Source organism: Salvelinus namaycush, chromosome 21, assembly GCF_016432855.1.
Source record: "Salvelinus namaycush isolate Seneca chromosome 21, SaNama_1.0, whole genome shotgun sequence".
Lineage (NCBI taxonomy): Eukaryota > Metazoa > Chordata > Actinopteri > Salmoniformes > Salmonidae > Salvelinus > Salvelinus namaycush.
Window position 1 is genome coordinate 51,642,597 of NC_052327.1, and position 26,288 is coordinate 51,668,884.

Below are 26,288 nucleotides of genomic sequence, written 5' to 3' on the forward strand. Positions count from 1 at the left end.
GTATTCATTCTGCCAGGCCAGTGAGGAGTCTTCCTGTTTGGGACAGCACCGTGTGAGACAGGAGATTGCCACACAAACATGCCCCATTCCTGCCCACCGCCAAGGGAGATGTCTGACCGTTCTTCAGTTCTCCATGCATGGCATTCCCTGGCTGGCATCCTGGTATCCTTTGTCAACTTCTGAAGTCTTCTAGTTCTGTGGTCTTTAGAGGGATAATGGCAGCTTTAATGTGGTATGGCTCCTCCCTCTTCTCTTCCTCCACCAGAGAGGCATTCTCTCTATGGTTGTAGTGTCGTGATGTAATAGCGCTGTAGCTCCTCTGCTTCAAAGGTCTTCTTTCTCCACTGTTTACCACAGTTCTAGAATCAGAATCCTGTCAGTTAGAGCTTAAAATGTCCACCAATCCAGGGCTGCTGAATCTGGAAAGAAATTAAAGCGCAATCAAAACAATCTTGAAATGGTTGCTTGAGAATTCCAGAATTTCCCGGCATTCATTCAGCACATGGACATGGCTGTTTTATGGCACTTCCGACGATTGTTTCGGGGTTGAGAGGTAACGGAAGGGCGACCTATGACTCCCTCACTGGGGAATTCTGACATCACACACACACACAGAGACACCATGTTGTGCAGACTCTTCGCTTCAGAAAAACATCCACTCAACCAAAAGAAGGGTATCGGACTGCTGGTGGGCTTCTAAATATTGCTTATTGGACTGGAGAAATTATGAAAGATTATAGAATTGAGAAAATGTCATGATTTAATCTTACTCCAATGCAACCCCAATGTAAAAGTAATGGTATGGATAACAAGACCTTGTTGAAACCCAGGTGTCGTTTTTACATTTTAAGTACTAAGGTGACCCACTTTCCCCAGTTAGAGGTAAGAGCTTCCCCAGTTAGAAAGCACCTAGCGGGCTAGCAGAGATTTGACAAACATCCATAATGGAGGTTGTCTGCTTGCTTCTCTATTTTAACGAGGCTGATGTAGATGTAGCAGTCAGACAGTGTGGGATGAGGAGTGTGTGTGTGTCTCTGGGAGAGATGAGACCAGGAAGTAGCGAGGTCATCAACCATTCTATTTCATATGCCAGCCAGAGTTCCCCACTCACCTAGAGAACTTACACCAATTCCAATTAAGAGTGTTGGGAGCACAGGATTCCACCTTTGATGTAAAATGTGTGTGTTTCCTAAGCCAATTGGGAGGATATTGCCAGGATTACATTATGAGATGTCAAGCCCAGGCAGACATGAAACCACACACATCATTCACCTGGGGTTGAAGAGAGACATGATCCGATGTCTCTAGTAGCAAGCCAGATGGGCTTACTGATGAATAAGCCCCACCCAGCACTGTGTGTGTGTGTGTGTGTGTGTGTGTGGGCGGAAGAGGGGACATAATATTATTGATCAGTAAAATAGCTGAGTGGAGGGAGAGGAGTCAGGATGTAGGTATTTGTTGTTGCAGTGCTCTTCTCCTGTCTAATGGAATGCGTCTTTAGATGCCTATTTAGAATGGATAATGACGTTAAGTATCTCAGGCAGGCTTGCGTCTCAAACACCACCCTATTTCCTATGCACTACACTAATAGGTCTCTGGTCAAAAGTAGTGCACTATTTAGGGGATAGGGTACCAAACCCTTAGTTTGACCGACTCTTCCTGCTCTCCGTCCAAATGGAACTGCCTGGAAACAAACAAACACTGACGGGAGAGGGATTGAGCTCCTCCATTTTACCACGCTGATGGTTTTCACATTAAACCAAAACTCCTGAAGTGTATTGAGGAAATTGGGATGATCCAGGATAATGTGAAGCAGGAACAGACTGGAGGGAGGCCATAAAAAAACCTCAGTCCTTTAAATACAGGCTGCTGCGAAGGACACATCCTGAAGTATTCTACCATGAATAATAATCCTGTTACAACGCCTACATCAACCCCCGTCCATACTGACCGTGTTAGACCCTTGGTCCTGTATGACTCAGTTGGTAAGAGTGTGGAGATAGCAACACCAAGGTTCTGGTGCAAATCACATACACTATAAAACATTTATGCAGTATACTTTCTGTGCTGTAGGCCTATGTCACTTTGCATTAAGTGGTATACATTATTTAAGTGGTAATGCAGGTTTGGAGGATATATTGGCACGGGTGTTTGGCCCGAAACTAAGTCGAGCGCCGGCAAACAGTGACAGTATATCCTCCAAACACCTGCTGATGGCATTATCACTTTTATACAATGTTACCAACATATTAAAATGACTTACATATTTTCATTAAAAACATTATTTTGATGAATTAATTCATACCATTTCATCCTTCCACAAGATATAGTCCCGACACAAATCTAGGGTTGCTACCCAAACCGGCTGGTCATTCGTTCTATCGGTTCGGTTACCAGAGACGCGCCTCAGTCATTGTCTTTCTGTTCTGCATCTTTGGACGCGACCCAAGTCGTTCATTCTAAATGGTCCATTTCCATACGGTCTGGTAACGTTCTTATCCCTTGCTTGCTAGTCAACTACAGCTAATTTACAGTCATGTCAAACAGTGCAGCCAAAATAACGAAGTAGCTGTATTTGTTCAAGCTTTTTTCTAGTGACATTTATTTGGATACATCCATAACAATAAGCTAATGAGGTGCGATTTCGCCTGGCTTAGAAAACGTGCTCACTTGTCAGAACACTGTTGTTCAGAGGAGCTAGCCAACAACACAGCTAACACAATCACTTCAAACTGAAGCTGGAAAGACTGTAAACTAGCTGCACTTCATCTCACCTGTTTTCTTCTGGTCTTTGTGTGCATCCATAAAAATTATGCTGATTCATGATTTCAACTGGCTGAGTAAAGCAGTCTGCCATGTCCTGACTCCCAACACGTTCATTACCATGGGACAGCTGGAGATCAAATTTGAATATTGAAACAATGTTGTAAATGTCGGAGACAGACAGCAGGGTTTATACAAATCTCCGCTGTTGAAGCCTGTTGGTCTAAAAGAAATGTGAGATAATGTCTGGATGTTTTTTTTTATAGTGGAGATCAAGTTTATAAATTGCTTGGCTGGGCTGATGAGACAGTGGATTGTGCAGTCAGATGGAACAGAGTAAATGGGCATTTTAACGTAATAGATTTAGCTGGTGGTAACTTGTGGAATAGACACCGGCTGGAATGTGGTTGATAACCAATCAGCATTCAGGATTAGAACCACCCCTTGTATAATATATTAACACTAAGTCGTAAACTACACAGGCCGTCAGAGAGCTAAGTGCTGGATCCCTCTAACCGGAGAGGATGAGGGAAAAGGGATGTGGAATAGGGAAGGCAGACAGGAGAGAGAGCGAGGCCAGGGAAGATATTGGTGTATTGGTGGCAGCTGTAGTGTAGAGCATTGTGAGGGACAAAGCATTAGGGTTTCTAAAACTCGTCTTACCTGGTGAAGGTCGTGTCCCAGGGCAAACTCCTGGAAGTACCCTGGGGCAGCGGAGGACGCTCTGACAGCCTGCCACAGCTTGTGTTCACAGCCCCCCAGGTAGTGGGAGCGCACCCCTGGCTGCAGGTTATAGTTCCTGAACACATAGGCCTTCAGAGGAGTGCCCCTGTTCACGATGGTACTCACTGCTGCCATCTGGTGGTAAGAGGGTACATGACATGTTTTGTTTTTCCATTTGGCCCCATTTGATAAAGCTGCTGGTGATTTAAAATGTCAATGTACATAACCCTGTATTGAAGAAGAGTGGCATTAATAGAATGTGTTGCTATATCCACTTAGTCCCCATAAGAGAAACAGGAAGGGTGGCATATACATTAAATAGGACAATAACATTAAAAGCAGAACACCACAAATGCACTACTATAGAAGTTATATCACCGTAGTGACAACATTTAGAGCCATAAACATACTTTAGAACACAGTAATGCTCTGAGGACTGATTGAAATTAAATCTATACAACTGTTAGTCATTACACTGTCAGATGTTATAAAAGCCTAATAACACCACAGACAAGCACGTATTCTGACACATACAGTGTAATCCTTACCAAACACCTCATTATTATTTCACTGCCTAGCCTCAGCCTGGCTGTCGTACATGGAACTAGTGTATGTGTGGATTCTGTGTCAGCCGAGCCACCGGAGCTGCAGCAGTAGAAGTGTGTGTGTGGTAGAAATGGTTCCAGCCAGCCAGTGAGACGATGGCCAGGGGCTTTCTCAGTGACCTCATTATTAAGAGACGGAAGAACTTCCTTTTCATGGTCCTCCCCTAGCAACCGTGAGGGTGTGTATGTGTGTGTTTGCCAGCTCCACACTGTTAGTCACGCCATGTTACAAAAACTCACCTTTGGGCATTTGGGGTTTCTTGATGTTTCCACCATCAGATCAGAGCCCATTTTTTCTCTGTGGGAGAAAATGAAAGGAGAGCTTAGTCTGGGGCTGTCTGAACAAGTTACTAGCCTTAAAATCCTTGCTTCCTCTGTACTCGTTTTCTCCAGTCCCCTCAAAGCTCATTGGAGGAAGTCAGAGGAAGGGACATTTGATCATCTCCACCAATGAGCTTTGAGAGGAATTGATCTGCTGTGCTGTTCTTAATTCATGAAGTTAATCTATTCCATTATATTAAATACTGACTTGAGAATGTTCTCCCAGGTCTCGGAGTCGTAGAAGGCGTGGCTCCAGCCCATCTTGACGGTTCCCACGATGACGTTCTGCTTGAAGACGTCAGAACCCAGCTTCCTGTAGAGCACCTCACACTCATTTAGAGGGATCTGGAATACACCCAGCATGAAGCCCAGGATGGAACCTGACAGAGTGAGAACAGCAGGATATTCAGCCACACAGGACAGAGGATGTACATTTTAAAGATCATTATTTGTTAGTCCAATAACACCAACACATTTTCAGATTGAGGCCTGAGGAGAAACATGGATAAACCCTACCCCTTATAACTAGACACTACAAAACAAACCCTACCCCTTATAACTAGACACTATAAAACAAACCCTACCCCTTATAACTAGACACTATAAAACAAACCCTACCCCTTATAACTAGACACTATAAAACAAACCCTACCCCTTATAACTAGACACTATAAAACAAACCCTACCCCTTATAACTAGACACTATAAAACAAACCCTACCCCTTATATTAAAACCAGCTAATTGCAGCATTACCACAAAAATGGAAGAGGCAAGTAGAAGGGGGTTTCATTTAAGGACCAAAAACATGGACAGCTGTGTCATATAAATTGCAAAATAGTTGGGAAGAGATTTGATGTACCGATTCCATGGCACATAGTTCATGAATTGAAACGCAAAACGCCAGATTCAAAAGTTCTAATTTTTCAATTTAAATTATACAAAATTATTGCAACCAATAGAATGTTATATATATATATATATATGGGGGATACAATGTTCCCAGCTCTGCAGATTTTGCTGCGAGGAGGCAGAGTCATTAGATCATTTATTTTGGTACTGTCCATATGTAGCTTGTTTTTGGTCACAGGTCCAGGAATGGCTGAAGAATTGCAACATTTACCTAGAACTAATGCTGCAGATAGCAATACTGGGTTATTTGAAAAGTCATAGTCAATCAATCAATAATATAATAATTATTTAACAAACATTTTTATCTTTAATTTACAATCTGTAGAAGCTATGAGAATAGAAAGGTTCAGTACTTTTGTGAAGCATCACAGCACAGTAGAAAAATATATGGCTGCTAGAAATCCAAAATGGATGGTGTTAAGAGATAGATGGGAGGGGTAGAATGGAGCTGAAGGGTGGGACTAATAACAACAAGATAACCAATGTAAAACATACGGGGTGTGTAAAATATATATAGGTTCAGAAATTTTGTGAAATAGCACAGTTACAAATAGAAATCAAACTGGATGGACATCAGAAATAGAGGAAGGACTAAGAACAAACAAAATATAACTATTGTAAAATAGATTGCGTCTGTAAAATGTGTATAAGATGTTTAAACTGAAGGTAGAAGCCTAAGTGTTATTGTTTATTAGTTTACTCCAATTGGGGGAGGGGTGGTAGGGATTGCAGGGAATAATATAGGTATATTAAAAAAAAACGTATATATGAAAAATATATGGGGGATTGGAAATGATGCAGACAATTACATTGATGGATGCAGACAATCTATCTGCAATATTAAATATGATCCTCCCCCTAAAAAAAATGTATAAATAAATAAACACTACACCTTATCAATAGACACTACACCTTATCAATAGACACTAAAACACTACACCTTATCAATAGACACTATAAAACACTACAACTTATCAATAGACACTATAAAACACTACATAGACACTATACCTTATCAATAGACACTATACCTTATCAATAGACACTATACCTTATCAATAGACACTATACCTTATCAATAGACACTATACCTTATCAATAGACACTATACCTTATCAATAGACACTACAAAACACCTTATCAACACTATAAAAGCTCTAGCCTCCCTTGAGAATCCCTCAACAAGGTTTCAGAGCTGCTGTCTGACAAAGGGAGGCCACAATGTAAATGTCATTCTTCCAGTGGTCCCTGGACCAGGGGCAGACCTGGGTTCAAACAGAATAGTCCCAAAACAGAAACCCATGTACATCTGGCCACCCAGGCACGCTAGAGGAAACGCTCAAAGTATTTGAAAGATTTCAAATAGTATCAGGGTCTGGGGCTTATGGAGCAAGAGGCAAACTGGATAGGAGGCTAATTGTCTGTAGGATCATCCGTTATGGGTATCATTACCCAGGGATGATCAATCCACAGACACTGGCTGGGATTAAAATGGCCACCAAAAAAACCAACCAGTAACAAGCAGATCACTGCTAGCGTCTACAGGCGCTATGACCATATAGTGATGTACATGACAAGACAGTCTCCTGCCCTGTAGACAAGACAGTCTCCTGCCCTGTAGACAAGACAGTCTCCTGCCCTGTAGACAAGACAGTCTCCTGCCCTGTAGACAAGACAGCCTCCTGCCCTGTAGACAAGACAGCCTCCTGCCCTGTAGACAAGACAGCCTCCTGCCCTGTAGACAAGACAGTCTCCTGCCCTGTAGACAAGACAGTCTCCTGCCCTGTAGACAAGACAGTCTCCTGCCCTGTAGACAAGACAGTCTCCTGCCCTGTAGACAAGACAGTCTCCTGCCCTGTAGACAAGACAGTCTCCTGCCCTGTAGACAAGACAGTCTCCTGCCCTGTAGACAAGACAGTCTCCTGCCCTGTAGACAAGACAGTCTCCTGCTCTGTAAACACCTCCGCTAACAGCCAAACCACAAACCCCATCTCTCGCTGTTTCTCCAGTAGCATTTCCCACACCCATCACCAGTCACCTGACCCAGGCCGCCTGCTAGCAGCTCCACAATACCAACCCAAACAATACTAACAGCAGCTCAATCCTAACCCAACACAACCCAAATCTGTGCCTGCCTTCCTGCTGAACTCTCTCTGGGGCCCAAACCCCACCTGGGGAGAGGATGTCCCCCCCCCCCCCCCCAGCTGCTGCCAGCCACTATCCAAGAAGACAGGCCCCTGTCCCAAAACTGGCATGACAGGGTGAACCCAGGGTGTGCCAGCCAGCCAGACCATCGTGCCCAGAGCGAGACGGGCAGCCAACTCCAAACGTGGTGGCTATCCTTAATGTTAAAGTTTAAAGCACTTTACTTAGTCAAGGTAATCCCCTCCACCAGATACGCTAACACACTGGCCAGCCGTCTCACACGCAGAAACACACGCACACAGACCTTCTGTGAGCCAAGGGCGTGGCTGTCTACCTCCAACTGGAGCGGATTAGGGACAATGGATACGGAGAGGGGGAGACAGACAGAGAGCATGGCCGGGGAAGATAGAGGTTTGGTGGCAGCTGTAGGGTAGCGCTTTGTGAGAGGGAAAACATTAGGCTTCCTAAAATGAGAGAAATGGTCAGGCCATGATGGATCTTGAGAGGAAGAGCAGGGGGTTATGGTAAGCAGCACCACCTTGTGGTGGTTGAGAGTACTACAATATTATATTGGGCCTCCCGAGTGGCGCAGAGGTCTAAGGCACTGCATCGGAGTGCTTGAGATATCACTACAGACACCCTGGTTCGAATCCAGGCTGTATCACAACCGGCCGTGATTGGGAGTCCCATAGAGCGGCGCACAATTGGCCCAGCGTCGTCCGGGTTTGGCCGTCATTGTACTTAAGAATTTGTTCTTAACCGACTTGCCTAGTTAAATAAAAATGTTTTTTTCTGTCATATATAAATAGACAGACAAAACATGACAACTGCCAGTAGATTATGTAGGTCTGATAAGGATTTCCATTATCAGCCACAGTAGTCAAATCCTTCAATAGCTGTTCTATTTTTTATGTAACGTTTAATCTTCTTTTTCAGCTACTGGGAATGAATAAACAAAGAAAAAAATTATACAAAATTATTCCATTACATTTTTTTTTCTTCCCTTCTCTGGCACTCAAAATACACCAGTCATCTACCTTCTAGTATTATATAAACTGGAGACCATTAATCAAGTCTGAAATAAGAGAGGAGATCTGTTGAATTAAGAGCTTGCCCACAACAGTACAAAAGAAAATGACAACAAGACTAAAGATTTGCCCCCTAATGTGCCATAATGCCTGTGTCCTGGCATGCAGTGCAGGGTACACATCAGAGAGCAGGAACCTGGGTCAGCCATGGGACTGAGCAGAGCAGGAACCTGGGTCAGCCATGGGACTGCAGAGCAGGAACCTGGGTCAGCCATGGGACTGAGCAGAGCAGGAACCTGAGTCAGCCATGGGACTGAGCAGAGCAGGAACCTGAGTCAGCCATGGGACTGAGCAGAGCAGGAACCTGAGTCAGCCATGGGACTGAGCAGAGCAGGAACCTGAGTCAGCCATGGGACTGAGCAGAGCAGGAACCTGAGTCTGGGTTCAGTCCCAGTACAGAGCTGACTGGGAGGAGCAGTGAGCACTCTGCTCTGTTTAGAATGATCCACCCTGCAAGCTGCCCTCTCACAAACACGCCCTCCTCTCACTAACACGCCCTCCTCTCACTAACACGCCCTCCTCTCACTAACACGCCCTCCTCTCACTAACACGCCCTCCTCTCACTAACACGCCCTCCTCTCACTAACACGCCCTCCTCTCACTAACACGCCCTCCTCTCACTAACACGCCCTCCTCTCACTAACACGCCCTCCTCTCACTAACACGCCCTCCTCTCACTAACACGCCCTCCTCTCACTAACACGCCCTCCTCTCACTAACACGCCCTCCTCTCACTAACACGCCCTCCTCTCACTAACACGCCCTCCTCTCACTAACACGCCCTCCTCTCACTAACACGCCCTCCTCTCACTAACACGCCCTCCTCTCACTAACACGCCCTCCTCTCACTAACACGCCCTCCTCTCACTAACACGCCCTCCTCTCACTAACACGCCCTCCTCTCACTAACACGCCCTCCTCTCACTAACACGCCCTCCTCTCACTAACACGCCCTCCTCTCACTAACACGCCCTCCTCTCACTAACACGCCCTCCTCTCACTAACACGCCCTCCTCTCACTAACACACTATTAGCCAGAGATAAAGTTGGTTAGGAGGACAATGCAACATACCTGTGCTGACACCACAGATGTAATCAAACAGTTGGTAGATGGGTTTTCCCGTCAGGGCTTCCAGTTTCTGCAGAGTCTGAAGGGCAATCAGTCCCCTGGACAGCAGAAAACACACACATCATGAAGAGTACTGATATAGATTCTCTACGGTATGTAAAAGTGAGTGGGGACGAAGTAATAACACAGATAACAACATCCGCCAGTGACACACACATTCAAGTGGAAAACATTGGATAAACTTGAACGTGGTGAGCGATGGCAACAGTCTTTCCATCGCTCTTACTAGCTCTCTTATTTTCCTTTTTTCCCCCTCACACACACACACACCCTACTGTACCTGGTTCCCCCTCCGTCGATGGACAGGACCCTGATCCCCTGGCCCTTGACAGGGTTGGTGTATCCCACCAGAGTGAGGGCCTCCCTGACTGCTGCCTTCAGAGACGGGTCCTCAGCCTGGCGGAGACGCAGTAGGCAAGGGATCGCCTTCTCCTGAGGGCCACACACACAGCAAGATATAACAATATATAGTTGACATCACTGACACCCATATGGTCAGTTCTAGAACTAATGTAAGTGGTTTTCAAATCAGTCAATTCAGGAACTACGCTGAAATTGCACATTCTTCTCAAATAAGCGTGGTAAAGAATTGGAATTTAAGTTTACTTCATGAATTTACTAAGTGAAAATGTAAAAAAAAAAAAGTGCCCCAAACCTGCCCCCAAGGAAGAAGGAACCATAGCGCACCAGTCCCTGGTACTAAAAAGTTCGGCAAACACAAACTTAGCAGAAGCTTTTATCCAAAGCAACAGAGTACAGCGAGTGGCATGCATACAGTAGGGTACGCATTTTAGTACATGTGACTCCTGTGGAACAGAAGTCATGCCTCCAGCATACACACACATTGACCTTAATACAAACAACACCTTAGAGATCAGAGGAAATAGCACACACCATCTGTGACCAGTGGTTTGACATTACTATACTGTAACTGAACAGACTTTAAAAACACTCTACTGTATCCTCAGTTGAGCACTGTTGACGAGGTTAACCAATGTTTCCTCAGGCCAGAAACAATGGCCTTGGGTTAAGTTGTCCAATGGGACAGTCCCTACAGATACAGGTATGTGTAATGTAAATAACCTGCATGATGATAAGGGAACATACACTGAGTGTACAAAACATTATGAACACCTGCTCTTTCCATGACAGACTTCAGCTGGATTCACCTGATCAGTCTATCATCCCGTATTGATGTCACCTGTTAAATTCAGTTCAATCAGTGTAGATGAAGGGGAGGAGACAGGTTAAAGAAGGAGTTTTAAGCCTTGAGACGTATTCTGTATGTGTGCCATTCAGATGGTGAATGGACAAGACAAAATATTGAAGTGCCTTTGAACGGGGTATGATAGTAGGTGCCAGGCGCACCGGTTTGAGTGTGTCAAGAACTGCAACGCTGCTGGGTTTTTCAAGCTCAACAGTTTCCTGTGTGTATTAAGAATGTTCCACCACAGAAAAGACATCCAGCCAACTTGACAGAACTGAGGGAAGCATTGGAGTCAACATGGGCCAGCATCCCTGTGGAACGCCATCTACACTAGAGAGTCCATGCCCGGAGGAATTGAGGCTGTTCTGAGGGCAAAAAGAGGGTGAACTCAATATTAGGAAGGTGTTCCTAATGTTTTGTCACTCAGTGTATAGGCCCACATATATAGGAACACATTTCTCTCAATTTATGACTTTATCTTATACAAGCACTATGTTGGCTAAACTGTTGTCATAGCAAAAGTTGGAAAGGAAAAGGAGAGCCGGACACTATAGGAGCTCAGATTCAATCATTTAAATAACCTAATAACCAACATTTCATCAGCGTCGAAACGTTGGTTATTAGGTTATTAAATTATTGCGTCGGAGCTCCTAGAGTGTCCGGCTCTCCTTTCCAAGTGTTCTACTCTGCTAGCCAGCACCTCGCCTACACAGGTGTGTGTTTCTTTCGCCTCTAGCCATAGCAAAAGTTGACATGTAGCAAGTCAGAGAGCTTAAGGACGTGCCCTGGTCAAACGTAGTACACTATATAGAGAATACGGTACCATTTAGACAGAACCCAAAAGAGTAAGACAAACAGAACAGCCGCCCCAGATATTCTCACCAGACAACATGATTATAAGAGTGTCTGCTAAATGACTTAAATGATTATGTATGCAGAAAAACACTGCTGTACTGCATACTGCTCTGAGGGGAAAGATTTAGGTGAAGAATTGATCAGGATGGAGAGATGTGAGACACTGCTGTAATACAGTTGTTAGTGTGTGTGTGTCCAAACTACTGAACAGCAGTAAATAGTGCCATTTCCCCCCCCCCCCATTAAGTTCAAATCCACATTAGTGAAACATTGATTTTCTGACCATGCTGATACGATAGGCGTTTACAGCAGTCAGCCAGCCCACCTTGACAGCCGCGCCGCGGGTCTCTGGAAACTCCAGTAGATGATAGCTGAGCTCCTCCACTCTGTTGATGTAGACCCTGACATCAGACGCTCGGTTTAACGCCTTGACCAGGGACCGGGTCCGGTTGTCCACACTCACCCTAGCTATGATCTAGGAACAGATCACACACAGGTTAGACACTTTCTCAATCACCACAACAACAACAAGTTAAGTCTGGCTTATCTAATACCTCATTTATTATTACTTGATTTAGCCATGATGTCAATAACTCAGACACAACCTACCTACATTTTCACTTTACATGTATTTAGGGGTGCTTGCTCTAAAATGACCGGTCTATAAGCCTGAAACAGTTTATTTTGTAAGAACCAAAAACCATCTATATTGCTAGAATGTTAAGAGGATTTCTTCTCCTACCACAGGAGGTCGCTGGCATCTTAAGTGGGGAGGACGGGCTCGTGGTAACGGCTGGAGCAGAATAAGTGGGGAGGACGGGCTCGTAGTAACGGCTGGAGCAGAATAAGTGGGGAGGACGGGCTCGTAGTAACGGCTGGAGCAGAATAAGTGGGGAGGACGGGCTCGTGGTAACGGCTGGAGCAGAATAAGTGGGGAGGACGGGCTCGTAGTAACGGCTGGAGCAGAATAAGTGGGGAGGACGGGCTCGTAGTAACGGCTGGAGCAGAATAAGTGGGGAGGACGGGCTCGTAGTAACGGCTGGAGCAGAATAAGTGGGGAGGACGGGCTCGTAGTAACGGCTGGAGCAGAATAAGTGGGGAGGACGGGCTCGTAGTAACGGCTGGAGCAGAATAAGTGGGGAGGACGGGCTCGTAGTAACGGCTGGAGCAGAGTAAGTGGGGAGGACGGGCTCGTGGTAACGGCTGGAGCAGAATAAGTGGGGAGGACGGGCTCGTAGTAACGGCTGGAGCAGAATTAGTGGGGAGGACGGGCTCGTAGTAACGGCTGGAGCAGAATAAGTGGGGAGGACGGACTCGTAGTAACGGCTGGAGCAGAATAAGTGGGGAGGACGGGCTCGTAGTAACGGCTGGAGCAGAATTAGTGGGGAGGACGGGCTCGTAGTAACGGCTGGAGCAGAATAAGTGGGGAGGACGGGCTCGTAGTAACGGCTGGAGCAGAATAAGTGGGGAGGACGGGCTCGTGGTAACGGCTGGAGCAGAATAAGTGGGGAGGACGGGCTCGTAGTAACGGCTGGAGCAGAATAAGTGGGGAGGACGGGCTCGTAGTAACGGCTGGAGCAGAATAAGTGGGGAGGACGGGCTCGTAGTAACGGCTGGAGCAGAATAAGTGGGGAGGACGGGCTCGTAGTAACGGCTGGAGCAGAATAAGTGGGGAGGACGGGCTCGTAGTAACGGCTGGAGCAGAGTAAGTGGGGAGGACGGGCTCGTGGTAACGGCTGGAGCAGAATAAGTGGGGAGGACGGGCTCGTAGTAACGGCTGGAGCAGAATTAGTGGGGAGGACGGGCTCGTAGTAACGGCTGGAGCAGAATAAGTGGGGAGGACGGACTCGTAGTAACGGCTGGAGCAGAATTAGTGGGGAGGACGGGCTCGTAGTAACGGCTGGAGCAGAATAAGTGGGGAGGACGGGCCCGTAGTAACGGCTGGAGCAGAATTAGTGGGGAGGACGGGCTCGTGGTAACGGCTGGAGCAGAATAAGTGGGGAGGACGGGCTTGTGGTAACGGCTGGAGCAGAATAAGTGGGGAGGACGGGCTCGTAGTAACGGCTGGAGCAGAATAAGTGGGGAGGACGGGCCCGTAGTAACGGCTGGAGCAGAATTAGTGGGGAGGACGGGCTCGTGGTAACGGCTGGAGCAGAATAAGTGGGGAGGACGGGCTCGTAGTAACGGCTGGAGCAGAATAAGTGGGGAGGACGGGCTCGTGGTAACGGCTGGAGCAGAATAAGTGGGGAGGACGGGCTCGTAGTAACGGCTGGAGCAGAATTAGTGGAGAGGACGGGCTCGTAGTAACGGCTGGAGCAGAATAAGTGGGGAGGACGGGCTCGTAGTAACGGCTGGAGCAGAATAAGTGGGGAGGACGGGCTCGTGGTAACGGCTGGAGCAGAATAAGTGGGGAGGACGGGCTCGTGGTAACGGCTGGAGCAGAATAAGTGGGGAGGACGGGCTCGTGGTAACGGCTGGAGCAGAATAAGTGGGGAGGACGGGCTCGTAGTAACGGCTGGAGCAGAATAAGTGGGGAGGACGGGCTCGTAGTAACGGCTGGAGCAGAATTAGTGGGGAGGACGGGCTCGTAGTAACGGCTGGAGCAGAATTAGTGGGGAGGACGGGCTCGTGGTAACGGCTGGAGCAGAATTAGTGGTGGAATCAAAAACATTAAACACATGGTTTCCATGTGTTTGATGCCATTCCATTGGCTCCGTTCCAGACATTATTATGAGCCGTCCTCCCCTCAGCAGCCTCCACTGATGCCTACATGACATAGTTGTATATGGAGGGTATAGCCTATGGTGGAACTTTGCCAGGACTCATGTCACACCAGTTGTGACTCCAACGTATGATGTGACAGTGGCACGATGTGCTAGATAGAGGGTTCCTAGAATCCCTCTTCAAAAATAACCCTGGTGGGCATTCTGGAATCGACAGCCTAGTAAACAGGTGTATTTTGCCTGTGTATGTTGTTGTATTGATATGAAAACAACAGGCCACAGTAGTGACAAAAAACTAGTTATTGACAAACCGGTGCGCCTGGCACTTACTACCATACCCCGTTCAAACCCCGCACTTAATCTTTTGTCTTGCCCATTCACCCTCTGAAGCACACATACACAATCCATGTCTCAATTGTCTCAAGGCTTAAAAATCCTTCTTTAAACTGTCTCATCCCCTTCATCTACACTGATTGAAGTGGATTTAACAAGTGACATCAATAAGGGATCATAGCTTTCACCTGGATTCACCTAGTCTGTCTGTCATGCTTCAACAGGTCACATTCCTTTTCAACATGATTCCAAACAGTCAGACCCTTGACAGACGGTATAATGTAGGCCTACCTTCTCTCTTTGGAGCAGCAGTCTCTTGGCCCTCTCCTCTGCAGCCTTCTGTTCCGTATTCACCGCCACCTCTCCTTGCCATGGCTTTGCCCCTGCCTCTTCTGCCTTCAGCCTCTTCTGCTCTACAGCAGCACTCTTGGGTTCAGCAGCCGCCCTGCTGAACCTGGGGACCAGGGGAGCAATGTAGCTCCCTACAAAGGCCTGTACAGTGTCACCAGAGTAGGATAGGTAACGGCCGATACCCTTTTTAGAAGATGGGGAACTTACGGGTGCAGCAGCAGACCCTGAGGACGTTTTGTCTGACATCGGCAGGTGGTCAGTGGAACCACGGTCTGTGTTTTGCGCTTTCTCCTCATCAGACTTTGTTATGCTGCTGAAGTACGAGTTCACGTGGTGGGACAGGTAGTTGTATGTCTCATCCAGGTTAACAGAGAAGGAGCTGGGATGGAAGAGTTGTGTTGTGGTCTGTTGGGAGACTGTGGTGGTGGCTCTCTCAGGTGCACTACTCTCTGTTGGTAGTGGTGATTTGACCTGCTCCAGCCTTTTGGAGGTCCCGTTGGTGGCCACAGTGGTTGGGACAGTGGATGCTGCACGCTGCACCCTCTGTCTGACTTCCTGGATACTGGGGCCTGAGACAGCAGCATTTGCCCTGGCAATGTTGGGGCGAGGGGTGGCAATGGGAGGGGCGCTTGTGTTAATGCCAGGAGTAGGGCCAGGTGTAAGATATGGAGTAGGTGTAAGTGTTGGAGATAGAGTAGGTGTGGGTGTAGAAGCAGTGGCTGTAGTAGGTGGAGGACTAGGGGCAGACACCGAGGCAGGGATTGGAGAAGGTGTAGTAGCATTAGCATTAACAGTGATGTTAGCGGAGGTATAGGCAGGAACTGGGGCTGGGGTTAGAGCTGGGGCTGGGGTTAGAGCTGGGGTTAGAGCTGGGGCTGGGTACCCTACAGTACCATGACCCTGTGGTGTTAGCCCCATCTCCGGGCTGGCTTCCAACACTTTGCCAGCCTCAATGGCGTTCTGTTTGGGTTTGGCTTTGAGCCGGGCTATCTTGGAGAGGAGCTCAGTGTGTGACCCGCTCACCGCCTTGGAGACGGAGTCCAGGGTGCTCCTGAAGCGCGACATGGTGTGGCTGAGACCAGTGGACCAGCGTGAGGTGGATGTATTTAAGTAGTAGGCGCTGGTGTGGAGGCCAAGCCTGTGTCTTATATGACTAGCTCTGGAGAGCCATATCTTATTGCGAATTCTACTTTTTGTGCTGTGGGTATACTTCCAGCTGAGAAAGCCAACTTTGTGGCTCAGGCCTGCTCGGACATCAAACCTACAAGGAGGGTGTTGCTGAGAAGACAATGGAAGTGATGCTGCTCGTTGACCTTGTGTATGCCAGAAGTTCGCTGCTCTGCTTACTTTAAGCACACAAGAATCTGGAACACATCTCAGAGACATCCCTCTTGGTCTTGGAAGGCAGCTTTCATTTGTTTATTCCTTCATGAAGCTGGTGAACAATAAAAATAAACATTACTAAAAGAGGTACTGTGTAGTATCAACACATTGGAGATGTATGTAACTAACTGGTAAGGCCAGCTCTGGGATAGGCGGCTGTTATCTGGATGGCTTACTAGTGGCGCTAGCGTGTCGATTGCATAACTGCAAATGCACCCAATGACCAATGTGTGTTAGCTAGCCGCAGCTAATATAAGTTATATCACCATGTTGTAGATGTGTTATCCCATTGGATTACAATCATATCTATAGCACTTTTTGATTAAAGCTGGGGAAGTAGGCAATCTATGCATGAACATTAGCTAGTTTACAACAACAGCTAGTTAGCTAGAATTGCTAGCTACCGGTTTTCCAGAAACAGCCACTAAACGGGTAACGTTAGCTATATTAAATGTAACAGTCTAGCCAGGCAATGATAACATACCAGTTTCTTGTTGACCGTTTGTGGAAATCTGAAGAATTCATTGACTCTCGTAACAGCGAAATCAAACGAACATGTAAACACGGCTCACAACAAGCTTCTTGGTATGTGTTGAGGTCATTCGACTCGACAGTTTATAACCACGGACAAAAAAAAAACGGACAAAAAAACAGAGGAAAACAATGATCACGCGGTCTTTGATCTGACCTACAATTGGCTATTTATCACCTGCCACTATCAGCCCACTGAGGGGAATTCGATTAATGGCCCGGGTGAACTGGGTTAGTTGTTTGCATTCGATTTGGAACCGGACTGCCGAACGGGCGTGAGCTAGGAGTCTATTACATTAACAAAATAGTCTAGTCTAGTGACTGCTCTAACAAATGGGTGAATTCGATTATGCTGAGCCGCGGAACACCGTTCTATGGCCCGTGACGTGACCGTGCAAAAGCGGAGAGGGAGGAGCGCCCTTCTCAAATCAAACTGTAATCTGCGCCGCTCGGTCGTGTTGCCATCAAGGCAGCATTGTGCATCATCCGGAAACCTACATCTATTAAAATAGATATGCACTACCTGTCAAACGTTTTAGAACACCTACTCATTCAAGGGTTTCTTTATTTTTCCTATTTTCTACATTGCAGAATAATAGTGAACACATCAAAAGTATGAAATAACAGATATGGAATAATGTAGTAACCAAAAAAGTGTTAAACAAATCAAAATATATTTTACATTTGAGATTCTTCAAATAGCCATCCTTTGCCTTGATGACAGCTATGCATCAAAGTAGACATCATGCAAGACTCCTGCATGTCATCTCTATCTGACACATTTGCTAACAGGTATTGTGTCAATTTAGAACTTGCACTAGAGCGTTCACAGAATTGTCAATTGAAAGAAATTTAACCAATTTAATCATTACAAAATGTAGCTAACATTAGATCGTTAATCCAGTGATTCTTATCTTTGCCTGATGCGGCAATTTCGTCCACATCATCATGGCATTTGTAGTGTATTATAATAACCACATTAGCTAATTAGCATTTCATTTTGGGGGGGGAAATACAGGTGAATGAATATATTTATAAAAGTTATCTTGTCCTAGAGAGATTTACACGGATATCAAAACGTGACCCAAGGGTAAACCTACACGAAATAAAGACCTTATTTTAAGCGTTTCTAAAATCCCCTACGTGCAAAATGAATGATGGAAAAACGATTGGAACGATTTCCTTGTTTCACCGCTAGGTTTTATGGGTATTATGACTCATCCTGCGGTATTCTATGAACGCAGAAAACAAGGTCTGACGTTAACACAGGCTTAGGAGATCTTATATGTTTTGTTCTATGAGATAATAGCAGTCAGTTAACATGACCTTTATGAGTTATGAAGCCTTTATGTCATTTGTGTTTTTTTATTTATTACATAAATTCTTAAAATTCATTAGTTGATGAAGATTATCTCGTAGAACAATATGCATAAGATCTCCTAAGCCTGTTTACCACAGACCTTATTTTCAGTGTTTATCCAAAAACCCTAGAAAAACGCCATACATTTTACTCATAGTCTTTCTCTAAAGAACAATGGCGGAGTTAGTGCCTACAAAAAGACACCATTACTATTCTCTCTATTATAGCCTCTGCCCAGTCCCTAACAACCGGACGTTCCGTTTTTGGGGGGAAATGGAAAGAGAACCTGTGATGGGACCTCCGCTTTTGGATGTTAACAAGGCGGCACGCCATCTTAACTTCTCCTCCACATTTACTGGATTGGTTGAACAGTGCAGAAGAGAACCTCCACGGACAGTTTTTTTTTCTTCTCGTCAAGACCAGTATGTAGGGAATCTAGTTTCAGGCATTTATTTTACGCCTGCTACATTAGGTCAGTGCAATTATAGTGTATGTGACAGCATTGGCAGCGCCATTGAGGCTATCTCCATTTTAAAGTAGTCGATTTTCTTCTTCTTCATTTGGCTGATTGCTTCCAACTCATAGGATATCCCACCCAGTTGACTACTTTAAAATTGTGGAAGCCCTCAATGGCAATGTCCATGCTAAACTAGTTTTTATCAAAGTTGCCGAAATGCCAAATGGATCCACATATATCAGTGCATTCGTAACAACCGACCTAACCATTACGAAACTTCTACTTGATCAAATAAGCCTCACATAGCAAATTAGCAATTACATTTTTTGTTGACCAAATTCGACACTCATTGACCTTCATACAAAAAAATATTCACTTTGCAAGCTTATTTTCAACAACAGATTTTGGGGCGGTGCAAAACCTCTCGCTTTGCCTCTTCCTCTCTGGCCAGGTGCCCCTTCTGGCCAGGTTCTGGCCAACGGTGAAGTTGGCTCAAATAAAAATGTAGATTAAGCACGAGGATCTGTATTTTCACATACAAACACTTTATCTGCCTTCCCAATGAAACTAGTTAGAAAATTCAAACATATATTTTATGGAAAATAGATGTTGTATGTTTCTGAACGATACACCATGCTGCGTTGTTGACAATATGACAGAGCAACGCAGATTACCGTTCAAACAGATGAACTGGTGGAGGGGATAGAAGAAGAAGGGTTATTTGGCATCAGCTTTGTGTGATTATTTTTAATGGCGAGCATGGAGAGGCCATAGATCAGATTAGTAAATTCGGCTAAGGAACAGAAGTTGGGTATTGAAGACAATACAGGGGATGAAGGCGCAGCAAGAGCGTGGTGAACAGATATATATTGTTATGGATAGCGAGAAAGAAGGAGAAGAGCTGATGCAGAGGGAAGATGTGTGTTGAGGAAGAATGGCGCCAAGTACAAACCGTACTCTGCTGTCTCTGATAGCTCAGAAACGTAAGCTGACAAGAAAGTGAGGATACATTACCTGCAGTGGCAGGTGTGGTGAAGATCTCTGAGTCTCGCCCTGATGGTCATGCAAAGTGCCTAGTGGGAGTGGCCTAGTGGGAGTGACATTTTTTAAGAAAGTGGATCCCTGACTTTTGGCTGGCCCAAATGTAGTCTCAGGCTGGGTAGAAAATTTTAATCAGTGAAGGTAGCTCGAAGTGGACTTGTGATGATTTTCTGTGTTTCTTCTACCCAGAGCGAGCGAGCTCTCCGCGTCACGCGCTTTGGGACAAGAAGTGATTACTGGGGTGTTTTTAATGTTGAGGTGGAGCAACTGAATTTAAAGATTCCATGTGTCTGTGACGCCCGCCATTTGGTGCAACACAGACCCGGTGACGAGCGTGGTGAAACTGAGAAGACAATCTGTCCTTTTTAGTTCTGAAGCAGTCTTCACCTGATAAAGTCATGTTGGGATATGCCAGTTATCCATGAGAGCTTTTGTGCCGAACCCACTAAGGTGTTTCAGATGCCAAGCTTCAGATGCCAAGCCTGGGCAAATACAGAGTGATACAAATGTATGTTACAGAAAGGTTGGCTTCTTAGCATTCATTGCCATGGTTATCAACTGTACCACTGAAATTGAATGTAAATCACAGAAAATAGATGTTGTGGTGGCAGCTGCAGGGAAGTACTTGGGTATACGAGATTTTACTGCAGAAGAGTTACAGGGTGTGTTGAACGAAAGAGTCCCGTCCTCCCAGGCCGGTGTAGGGTCAAAGTAGTGGGATGGGATAGTGGTATATAGGTGTAATAGTGGTATATAGGTGGATGGTTAGTTGGTGGTTCAATTTTATCCTTTGCCCCTTCCTTTTTATTTTTGTATCACAAAATGTAAGGTGATCGACAGCACATTCCTGCACAGTAGATGGCAGCATACACAAACAAACTGTGCGAACGCCATGACACCAAAAAAGAAGAAGAAGAGGACAAATCATTAATCATGTCTGGAATTACAAACTGAGAATTGGCAAACAAACTGGCAGCACCAACCCTGCTACAGGAGCCACACCAAGGCCTCCTGTGCACACCCAGAATGGAGCATTGGCAGCTACTCTGATCCACTGCAGCAGCTCCACTCCTTTGGAGGGTGCTTCATCAGTGTGGACTGAGCTCTGCCAACACTGCTCTCCCAGTTCCCGCCCCAGCCCCTGAATCCAGCGACTTGAGGGAGGTTTTTGTCAGTCTGCTCTGCTCTCACATGGTTGGCCAGGGACCTTAGCAAAGTCTCAGCTCACTCAACAAATAGCTGCAGATGACTCTGTGCCTCTTAGCTCCAGTGGTGGAAAAAGTACCCAATTGTCATACTTGAGTAAAAGTATAGATACTTTCACAGAAAGTTACAAGTAAAAGTGAAAGTCAGCCAGTAAAATACTACTTGAGTAAAAGTGTTAAAGTATTTTGGTTTTACATAAATAGCAAGAAATGTAATTGTTAAAATATACTTAAGTATCAAAAGCAAAAGTATAAATCATTTAAAATTCCTTATCTTAAGCAAAGCAGACGGCATAATTTTCTTGTTTTTAAAATGTATGGATAGCCAGGGGCACACTCCAACACTCAGACATCATTACAGATAACCAGGGACACACTCCAACACTCAGATATCATTACAGATAACCAGGGACACACTCCAACATTCAGACATTATTTACAAAAGATCCATTTGTGTTTAGTGAGTCCACCAGGCCAGAGGCAGTAGGGATGACCACGTGTTCTCTTGATAAGTACGTGAATTTAACACATTCAAAATGTAAGGAGTACTGTTGGTTGTCAGGGTAACAAGTACAATATTTTCTTTAGGAATGTAGTGAAGTAATAGTCAAAGTTGTCAAACATATAGATAGTAAAGTACAGATACCCCAAAAAACAACTTAAGTAGTACTTTAAAGTACTTAAGAACAAATTCTTATTTACAATGACGACCTACACAGGCCAAACCCAGACTACGCTGGGCCAATTGTGCGCCGCCCTATGGGACTCCCAATCACGGCTGGTTGTGATTCAGCCTGGACTCGAACCAGGGTGTCTGTAGTGACACCTCAAGCACTGAGATGCAGGGCCTTAGACCGCTGCATCACTCAGGAGCCACTTGATGCCTCTAGGGCAATTCAGAAGGCTGATTGGGGACCTTATTACTGATGAAGGTGTTTGTTTTTTATGACCATGTTTCTCTTTCTACTTGCATTTTGAATTTATATTGATGAGTGTATTTTCTGTAATTTATGTAGTTCTGGGCTCATCTGTAAAAGAGACCTTGGTCTCATTATGACTCCCTGATAAAATAAAGGTTAAATAAATCCGTGTTTTATATCTGTGGTCATGTCGTCTTCAACAGAGGAAAAGAGGGATGCTGTTTACAACGTCCATTTACACCAGTACATTCGTAACAACCTACGCTTTACGAAACTAAAATTCGATCTAGGCCTCACGTTGGAAATGAGCAATTTATCTTCATACAAAAACAAACCCGCTTCCACAGGTTTATTTTCCCGCGGAAAGTGAGGAAGTAAGGGCGGAGTCAGAAATCACTTGGTAGGGAGCTGCCCAATCACATTGCGATTCGTGTTGTTTTCGTTCAGTGTGATGGAGCGTCAAAATAGAGCGTCGCGATAACAGCTAGCTAACTGAAGTTATCCTTCACAGTTCAGCAAAAAGGTAAGCAAAGCTGTATTGTCGCAGCTATGTGTCCTCACATAACTTCATTATTAGTGTCATTGAATTATTGGTTTTAGATTTACTGGGAAATCAAGCTTGCTAGTGCTAAATGCTTAACTAGCCACCTAGCTAACATTTGCTAACCACCTATATATAAACTAGCTAACTAGCAAGCTAATTTAACATCATCAGCAATGTCGTTTGTTGTGCCAGCGTCATTGGGATTAATGAAAAAAATACATGGAAAATATTGGTAACATCGTGTCAGTTCAGGTAAACTGACTTTTCTTAGTGAGTTGATACTTCGCTCAACCAGGCTCAATTTGTCTGGCTGGCTCCATCAATATTGCCTAACGTTAGTCAAGATGACCGTGACTCACAGTGTGAGTCACTATGCAGATGATCAGTGTAAATTTGATAGCTGTATCACTGCTCTCAACTCAAGGCACTATTTAACTAAAGCTGCTATACAAGATTATGTGGGAACAGGGGGATCTTTATGTTGGACATGATATTAATACTAGTAGACATTAAGACCTTTTCTGCTCACTCCTTTGCATAAATCACAAATGTCACTGGTTTCAATGCGTTGACGTTTTGAACATGTGTATGCTGTAGTGTAGCTTATCTCAACCATAGACGTATAGGTCAAGATATGGGATCTCAACTGTTCTTCTACTCTCCCAATATCTACTTTACAGAAGCCACCAGCACCATGGCAACTGCACAGTCAGCATTAACATTTGCAGTGTGTATCCTGATGATAACAGAGTTGATACTTGCCAAGAAGGACTACTATGACATACTGGGTGTGCGGAAAGATGCCAACGAGCGTCAGATAAAGAAGGCTTTTCACAAGCTGGCAATGAAGTATCATCCAGACAAGAACAAGAGCCCAGATGCTGAGACAAAGTTCAGAGGAATTGCTGAGGGTAAGTGTAATAGGAAATTCCAGGTGAACAAAAGAGAAGTAATTCCGGTTTATTACAAGTTGCAACAGTGAGTCTCCTCCAGAGCAGAAGCCGAGAAAATGTCTAACTGGCCTTCTCAGCATAGGCGCTTGTATCCTAATCAGAGAGCACAACATGTTCTGTAAACACCAGCCCGAGAGGCTTGTAGGAAGTCAAAACAAACAGGCAGTGACTTGGTCAGCTGCTACAGAATCACACGGTGTTCACAGAATGTCATCAATACAGCCGTGAATAATCAGTGTCCTCGGTTCTTTTACCTCCAGTCTGGAGTCAATCACTATCAACAGACATGAGAGTAATCCATAACAACATTCAGCTTCTAGTCTAGTGACCCTCAACCTGCACCTTGAGTGTAACACTGGAAATGATGTGTACTAAAGAAACTCCAAACATGCTAAAGGTTGTGTTGATCACTCTAAACTAAATATGAACTTTGGTCATCTTAAATATTCCCATTATTCTTTACTCTTTCGTGTCTTTTATTTATGTAAAAATGTCCATCTTCTCACATTCCTTCCAGTGTGCTCTTTCTTTATTATTGTGCTGTAGCCAAATTACATCATTGTTGTGCAAAACGAGTGGTTTTATTTTACACTGTACTGCTAATAGAATCATTGCTTTGATCTGAAACCTTTTCTTGCACTTCTGTCATCTATATAGCATATGAAACATTATCAGATGAGAAGAGGAGACAAGAGTACGACCAGTTTGATCACGGCACATTCTATAATGACATAACCAAAGACCGAAACGGTCCAAACGTCCACCAGCCCTTCAACTTCAACGACATGTTTAAGGACTTTGATATTTACAGCCAGAACCGGCACGCCCATCACCAAAGGCACTTCGAGGACCACTTCCGGACCCACCAGGAGGCCCACCACAGCAGACACAAGAGACACTTCCAGGGTGCCTTTGGAGCAGCAGGTGGTGGTGGCTTTGACGACATGTTTGACGACATGGAGAAGATGTTTACTTTTGACAGGGACACTACTAAGCGAACGGAGAGCACATTTCAGGGTACTACAACGAAGCAACACTGCAGAACAGTGACACAGCGCAGGGGGAACATGGTCACCACTTACACTGACTGCACTGGCTCCTGAGGACAGAGGTCTTGTCGGTATCCACGTCCCCTGGGTTGTGTTCATCAGGCACGAAATGGAAGAAAGCAGCCTGAAATGGGGGGGTACTATCTGAACTAGTCCAATAAGAAAGGCTTGTTTTCCATTGCACAACATTTTGAAATGTTTCTCTACGTTGTGCTCTAATGAACATGACCCTGCCACAGCTTGCACATGGGTAGGCCCCTGTGGTGGGAGCAAGCTGTTTTTGTTGCTGCTGTGACCTAAATGCTGGTCATTGCTATTTTGTTGAGTCACAGTAGCTAATGAAAACACTTTTTTAGCACACTCAGTTACATTTTTAACAATGAATTAAAGCACTGAAAAGCTTTTGAAGCATATCACTCACAGTATAGTTACGAATTTAAATGTAGAGAAATATTTTTTGGGTAGTGTTAAGTCTAATCTGGATCCAGATTTTCATTAGCTACTTAGAATGATATATATCATTCTATATACCGTATATTTAGAAACCCCCTTAATATTTACATAGGCTTTTTGAGGAGAAGCTATTCATTATATAGTCCCTTGCAAACCTAAAGATGCAATTGAACATAGTATCAGTATTGTTGGCTTAAGCAACTTCAATTGTCCATGAGAGTTATTTTATTTAATGTTTTTTTTTTTTATGGAAGAATGTTTTCACTTGTGCATTGTTATTGTAATTCGTCAGCCAAAACGTTTCAGTAACTACTACCACTGCCGAACCTAGACATTTTCTGTGTGCATGTAGTATTTTGTATAGCCTACGGCTCCATTGTGTGAATCCAGCAACCTTTGGTTGGAACAAAACAGTGTGGATAATGAACTGTGACAGGTTTGCTTTTGCTTGATAAATAGAGAAAGTCTGCAAAAATGTTCCCTCAGAACATTTACTAAAACTGTATGGCAGCATTTTGATGCTGCCTGAAGTTCCTTTTTTTGTGGTAAGGGATGCTCGCCACTTTAAGTTGAAATTAGGAAAGAAATATTCAGATTGACAAGAACTTGTATTGGCAAAGATCATATCATGGAAACTTTTTGCTGTTGATGTAACTAGCTACATTGTTATGATTTTCACTCCAGAGGAAATGTAACATCTCTTCTGCTGTCTGCATGGACCACTTGAATTTATAAGCTAACATTGGTGTAAATAAAATCCAGTGTTGTTCATCCAACACCTCATAACCTCCCCGTTACCTCATGTTTCACTAGTCTGTAGACTAGAAATATCTGTTCTCCTGGGCTTGTATTCAGAAATGTTCTCTGAGTAGGAGTGCTTATCGAGGATCAGTTTTGCCTCTTTTTTTTATTTTTATCAATGTGAATAACATTCTACATGGTCAGGTGGAACTGATTCTGGATCGGCAGCAAACCTATGCCGAGACGCTTGATGAATATGTGCCCAAGTTTATGTCATGTGCAATATTTTAAAGCCAGCTCCTCTTGTATTCATATGTTTCGCCACTGTTACTAGCTGGCTTTGTGATATGTTGATGTATGACCCATATAGCACTTTAGTTATTGTAATCCTATGGATAAAATGTGTTACATCTTGACTGGAAATAGGGTATAGTCCTTCGAAAATGGAGGGGGAAAAAATCTAAAAGGCTTCAGGAAATTAAAGATGAGAACAAACGA

At 44.7% G+C, this 26,288-nt stretch overlaps 2 protein-coding genes across 2 annotated transcripts in view; one reads left to right on the forward strand and one right to left on the reverse strand.

Moving 5' to 3' along the window:
- LOC120066466 (calcium-independent phospholipase A2-gamma-like) overlaps positions 1 to 17,147 on the reverse strand; it is a 32,809-nt gene extending 15,662 nt beyond the window's left edge. Inside the window, exons 1-8 of the mRNA XM_039017860.1 lie at positions 17,021 to 17,147; positions 15,094 to 16,588; positions 12,072 to 12,221; positions 9,965 to 10,116; positions 9,628 to 9,722; positions 4,621 to 4,792; positions 4,332 to 4,389; positions 3,427 to 3,621 (exon numbers count right to left, since the gene is read on the reverse strand). Of these exons, the coding sequence (XP_038873788.1) occupies positions 3,427 to 3,621; positions 4,332 to 4,389; positions 4,621 to 4,792; positions 9,628 to 9,722; positions 9,965 to 10,116; positions 12,072 to 12,221; positions 15,094 to 16,539 (2,268 nt within the window). The 5' untranslated portion in view covers positions 16,540 to 16,588; positions 17,021 to 17,147. The remainder of the gene's footprint in view (positions 1 to 3,426; positions 3,622 to 4,331; positions 4,390 to 4,620; positions 4,793 to 9,627; positions 9,723 to 9,964; positions 10,117 to 12,071; positions 12,222 to 15,093; positions 16,589 to 17,020) is intronic.
- Positions 17,148 to 22,488: 5,341 nt separating this feature from the next.
- Positions 22,489 to 26,288, forward strand: LOC120066467 (dnaJ homolog subfamily B member 9-like). The gene is made up of 3 exons (XM_039017861.1): positions 22,489 to 22,573; positions 23,275 to 23,505; positions 24,205 to 26,288. Exons 2-3 carry the CDS (start codon positions 23,289 to 23,291, stop codon positions 24,648 to 24,650), a joined length of 663 nt encoding a protein of 220 aa, XP_038873789.1. The 5' UTR covers positions 22,489 to 22,573; positions 23,275 to 23,288; the 3' UTR covers positions 24,651 to 26,288.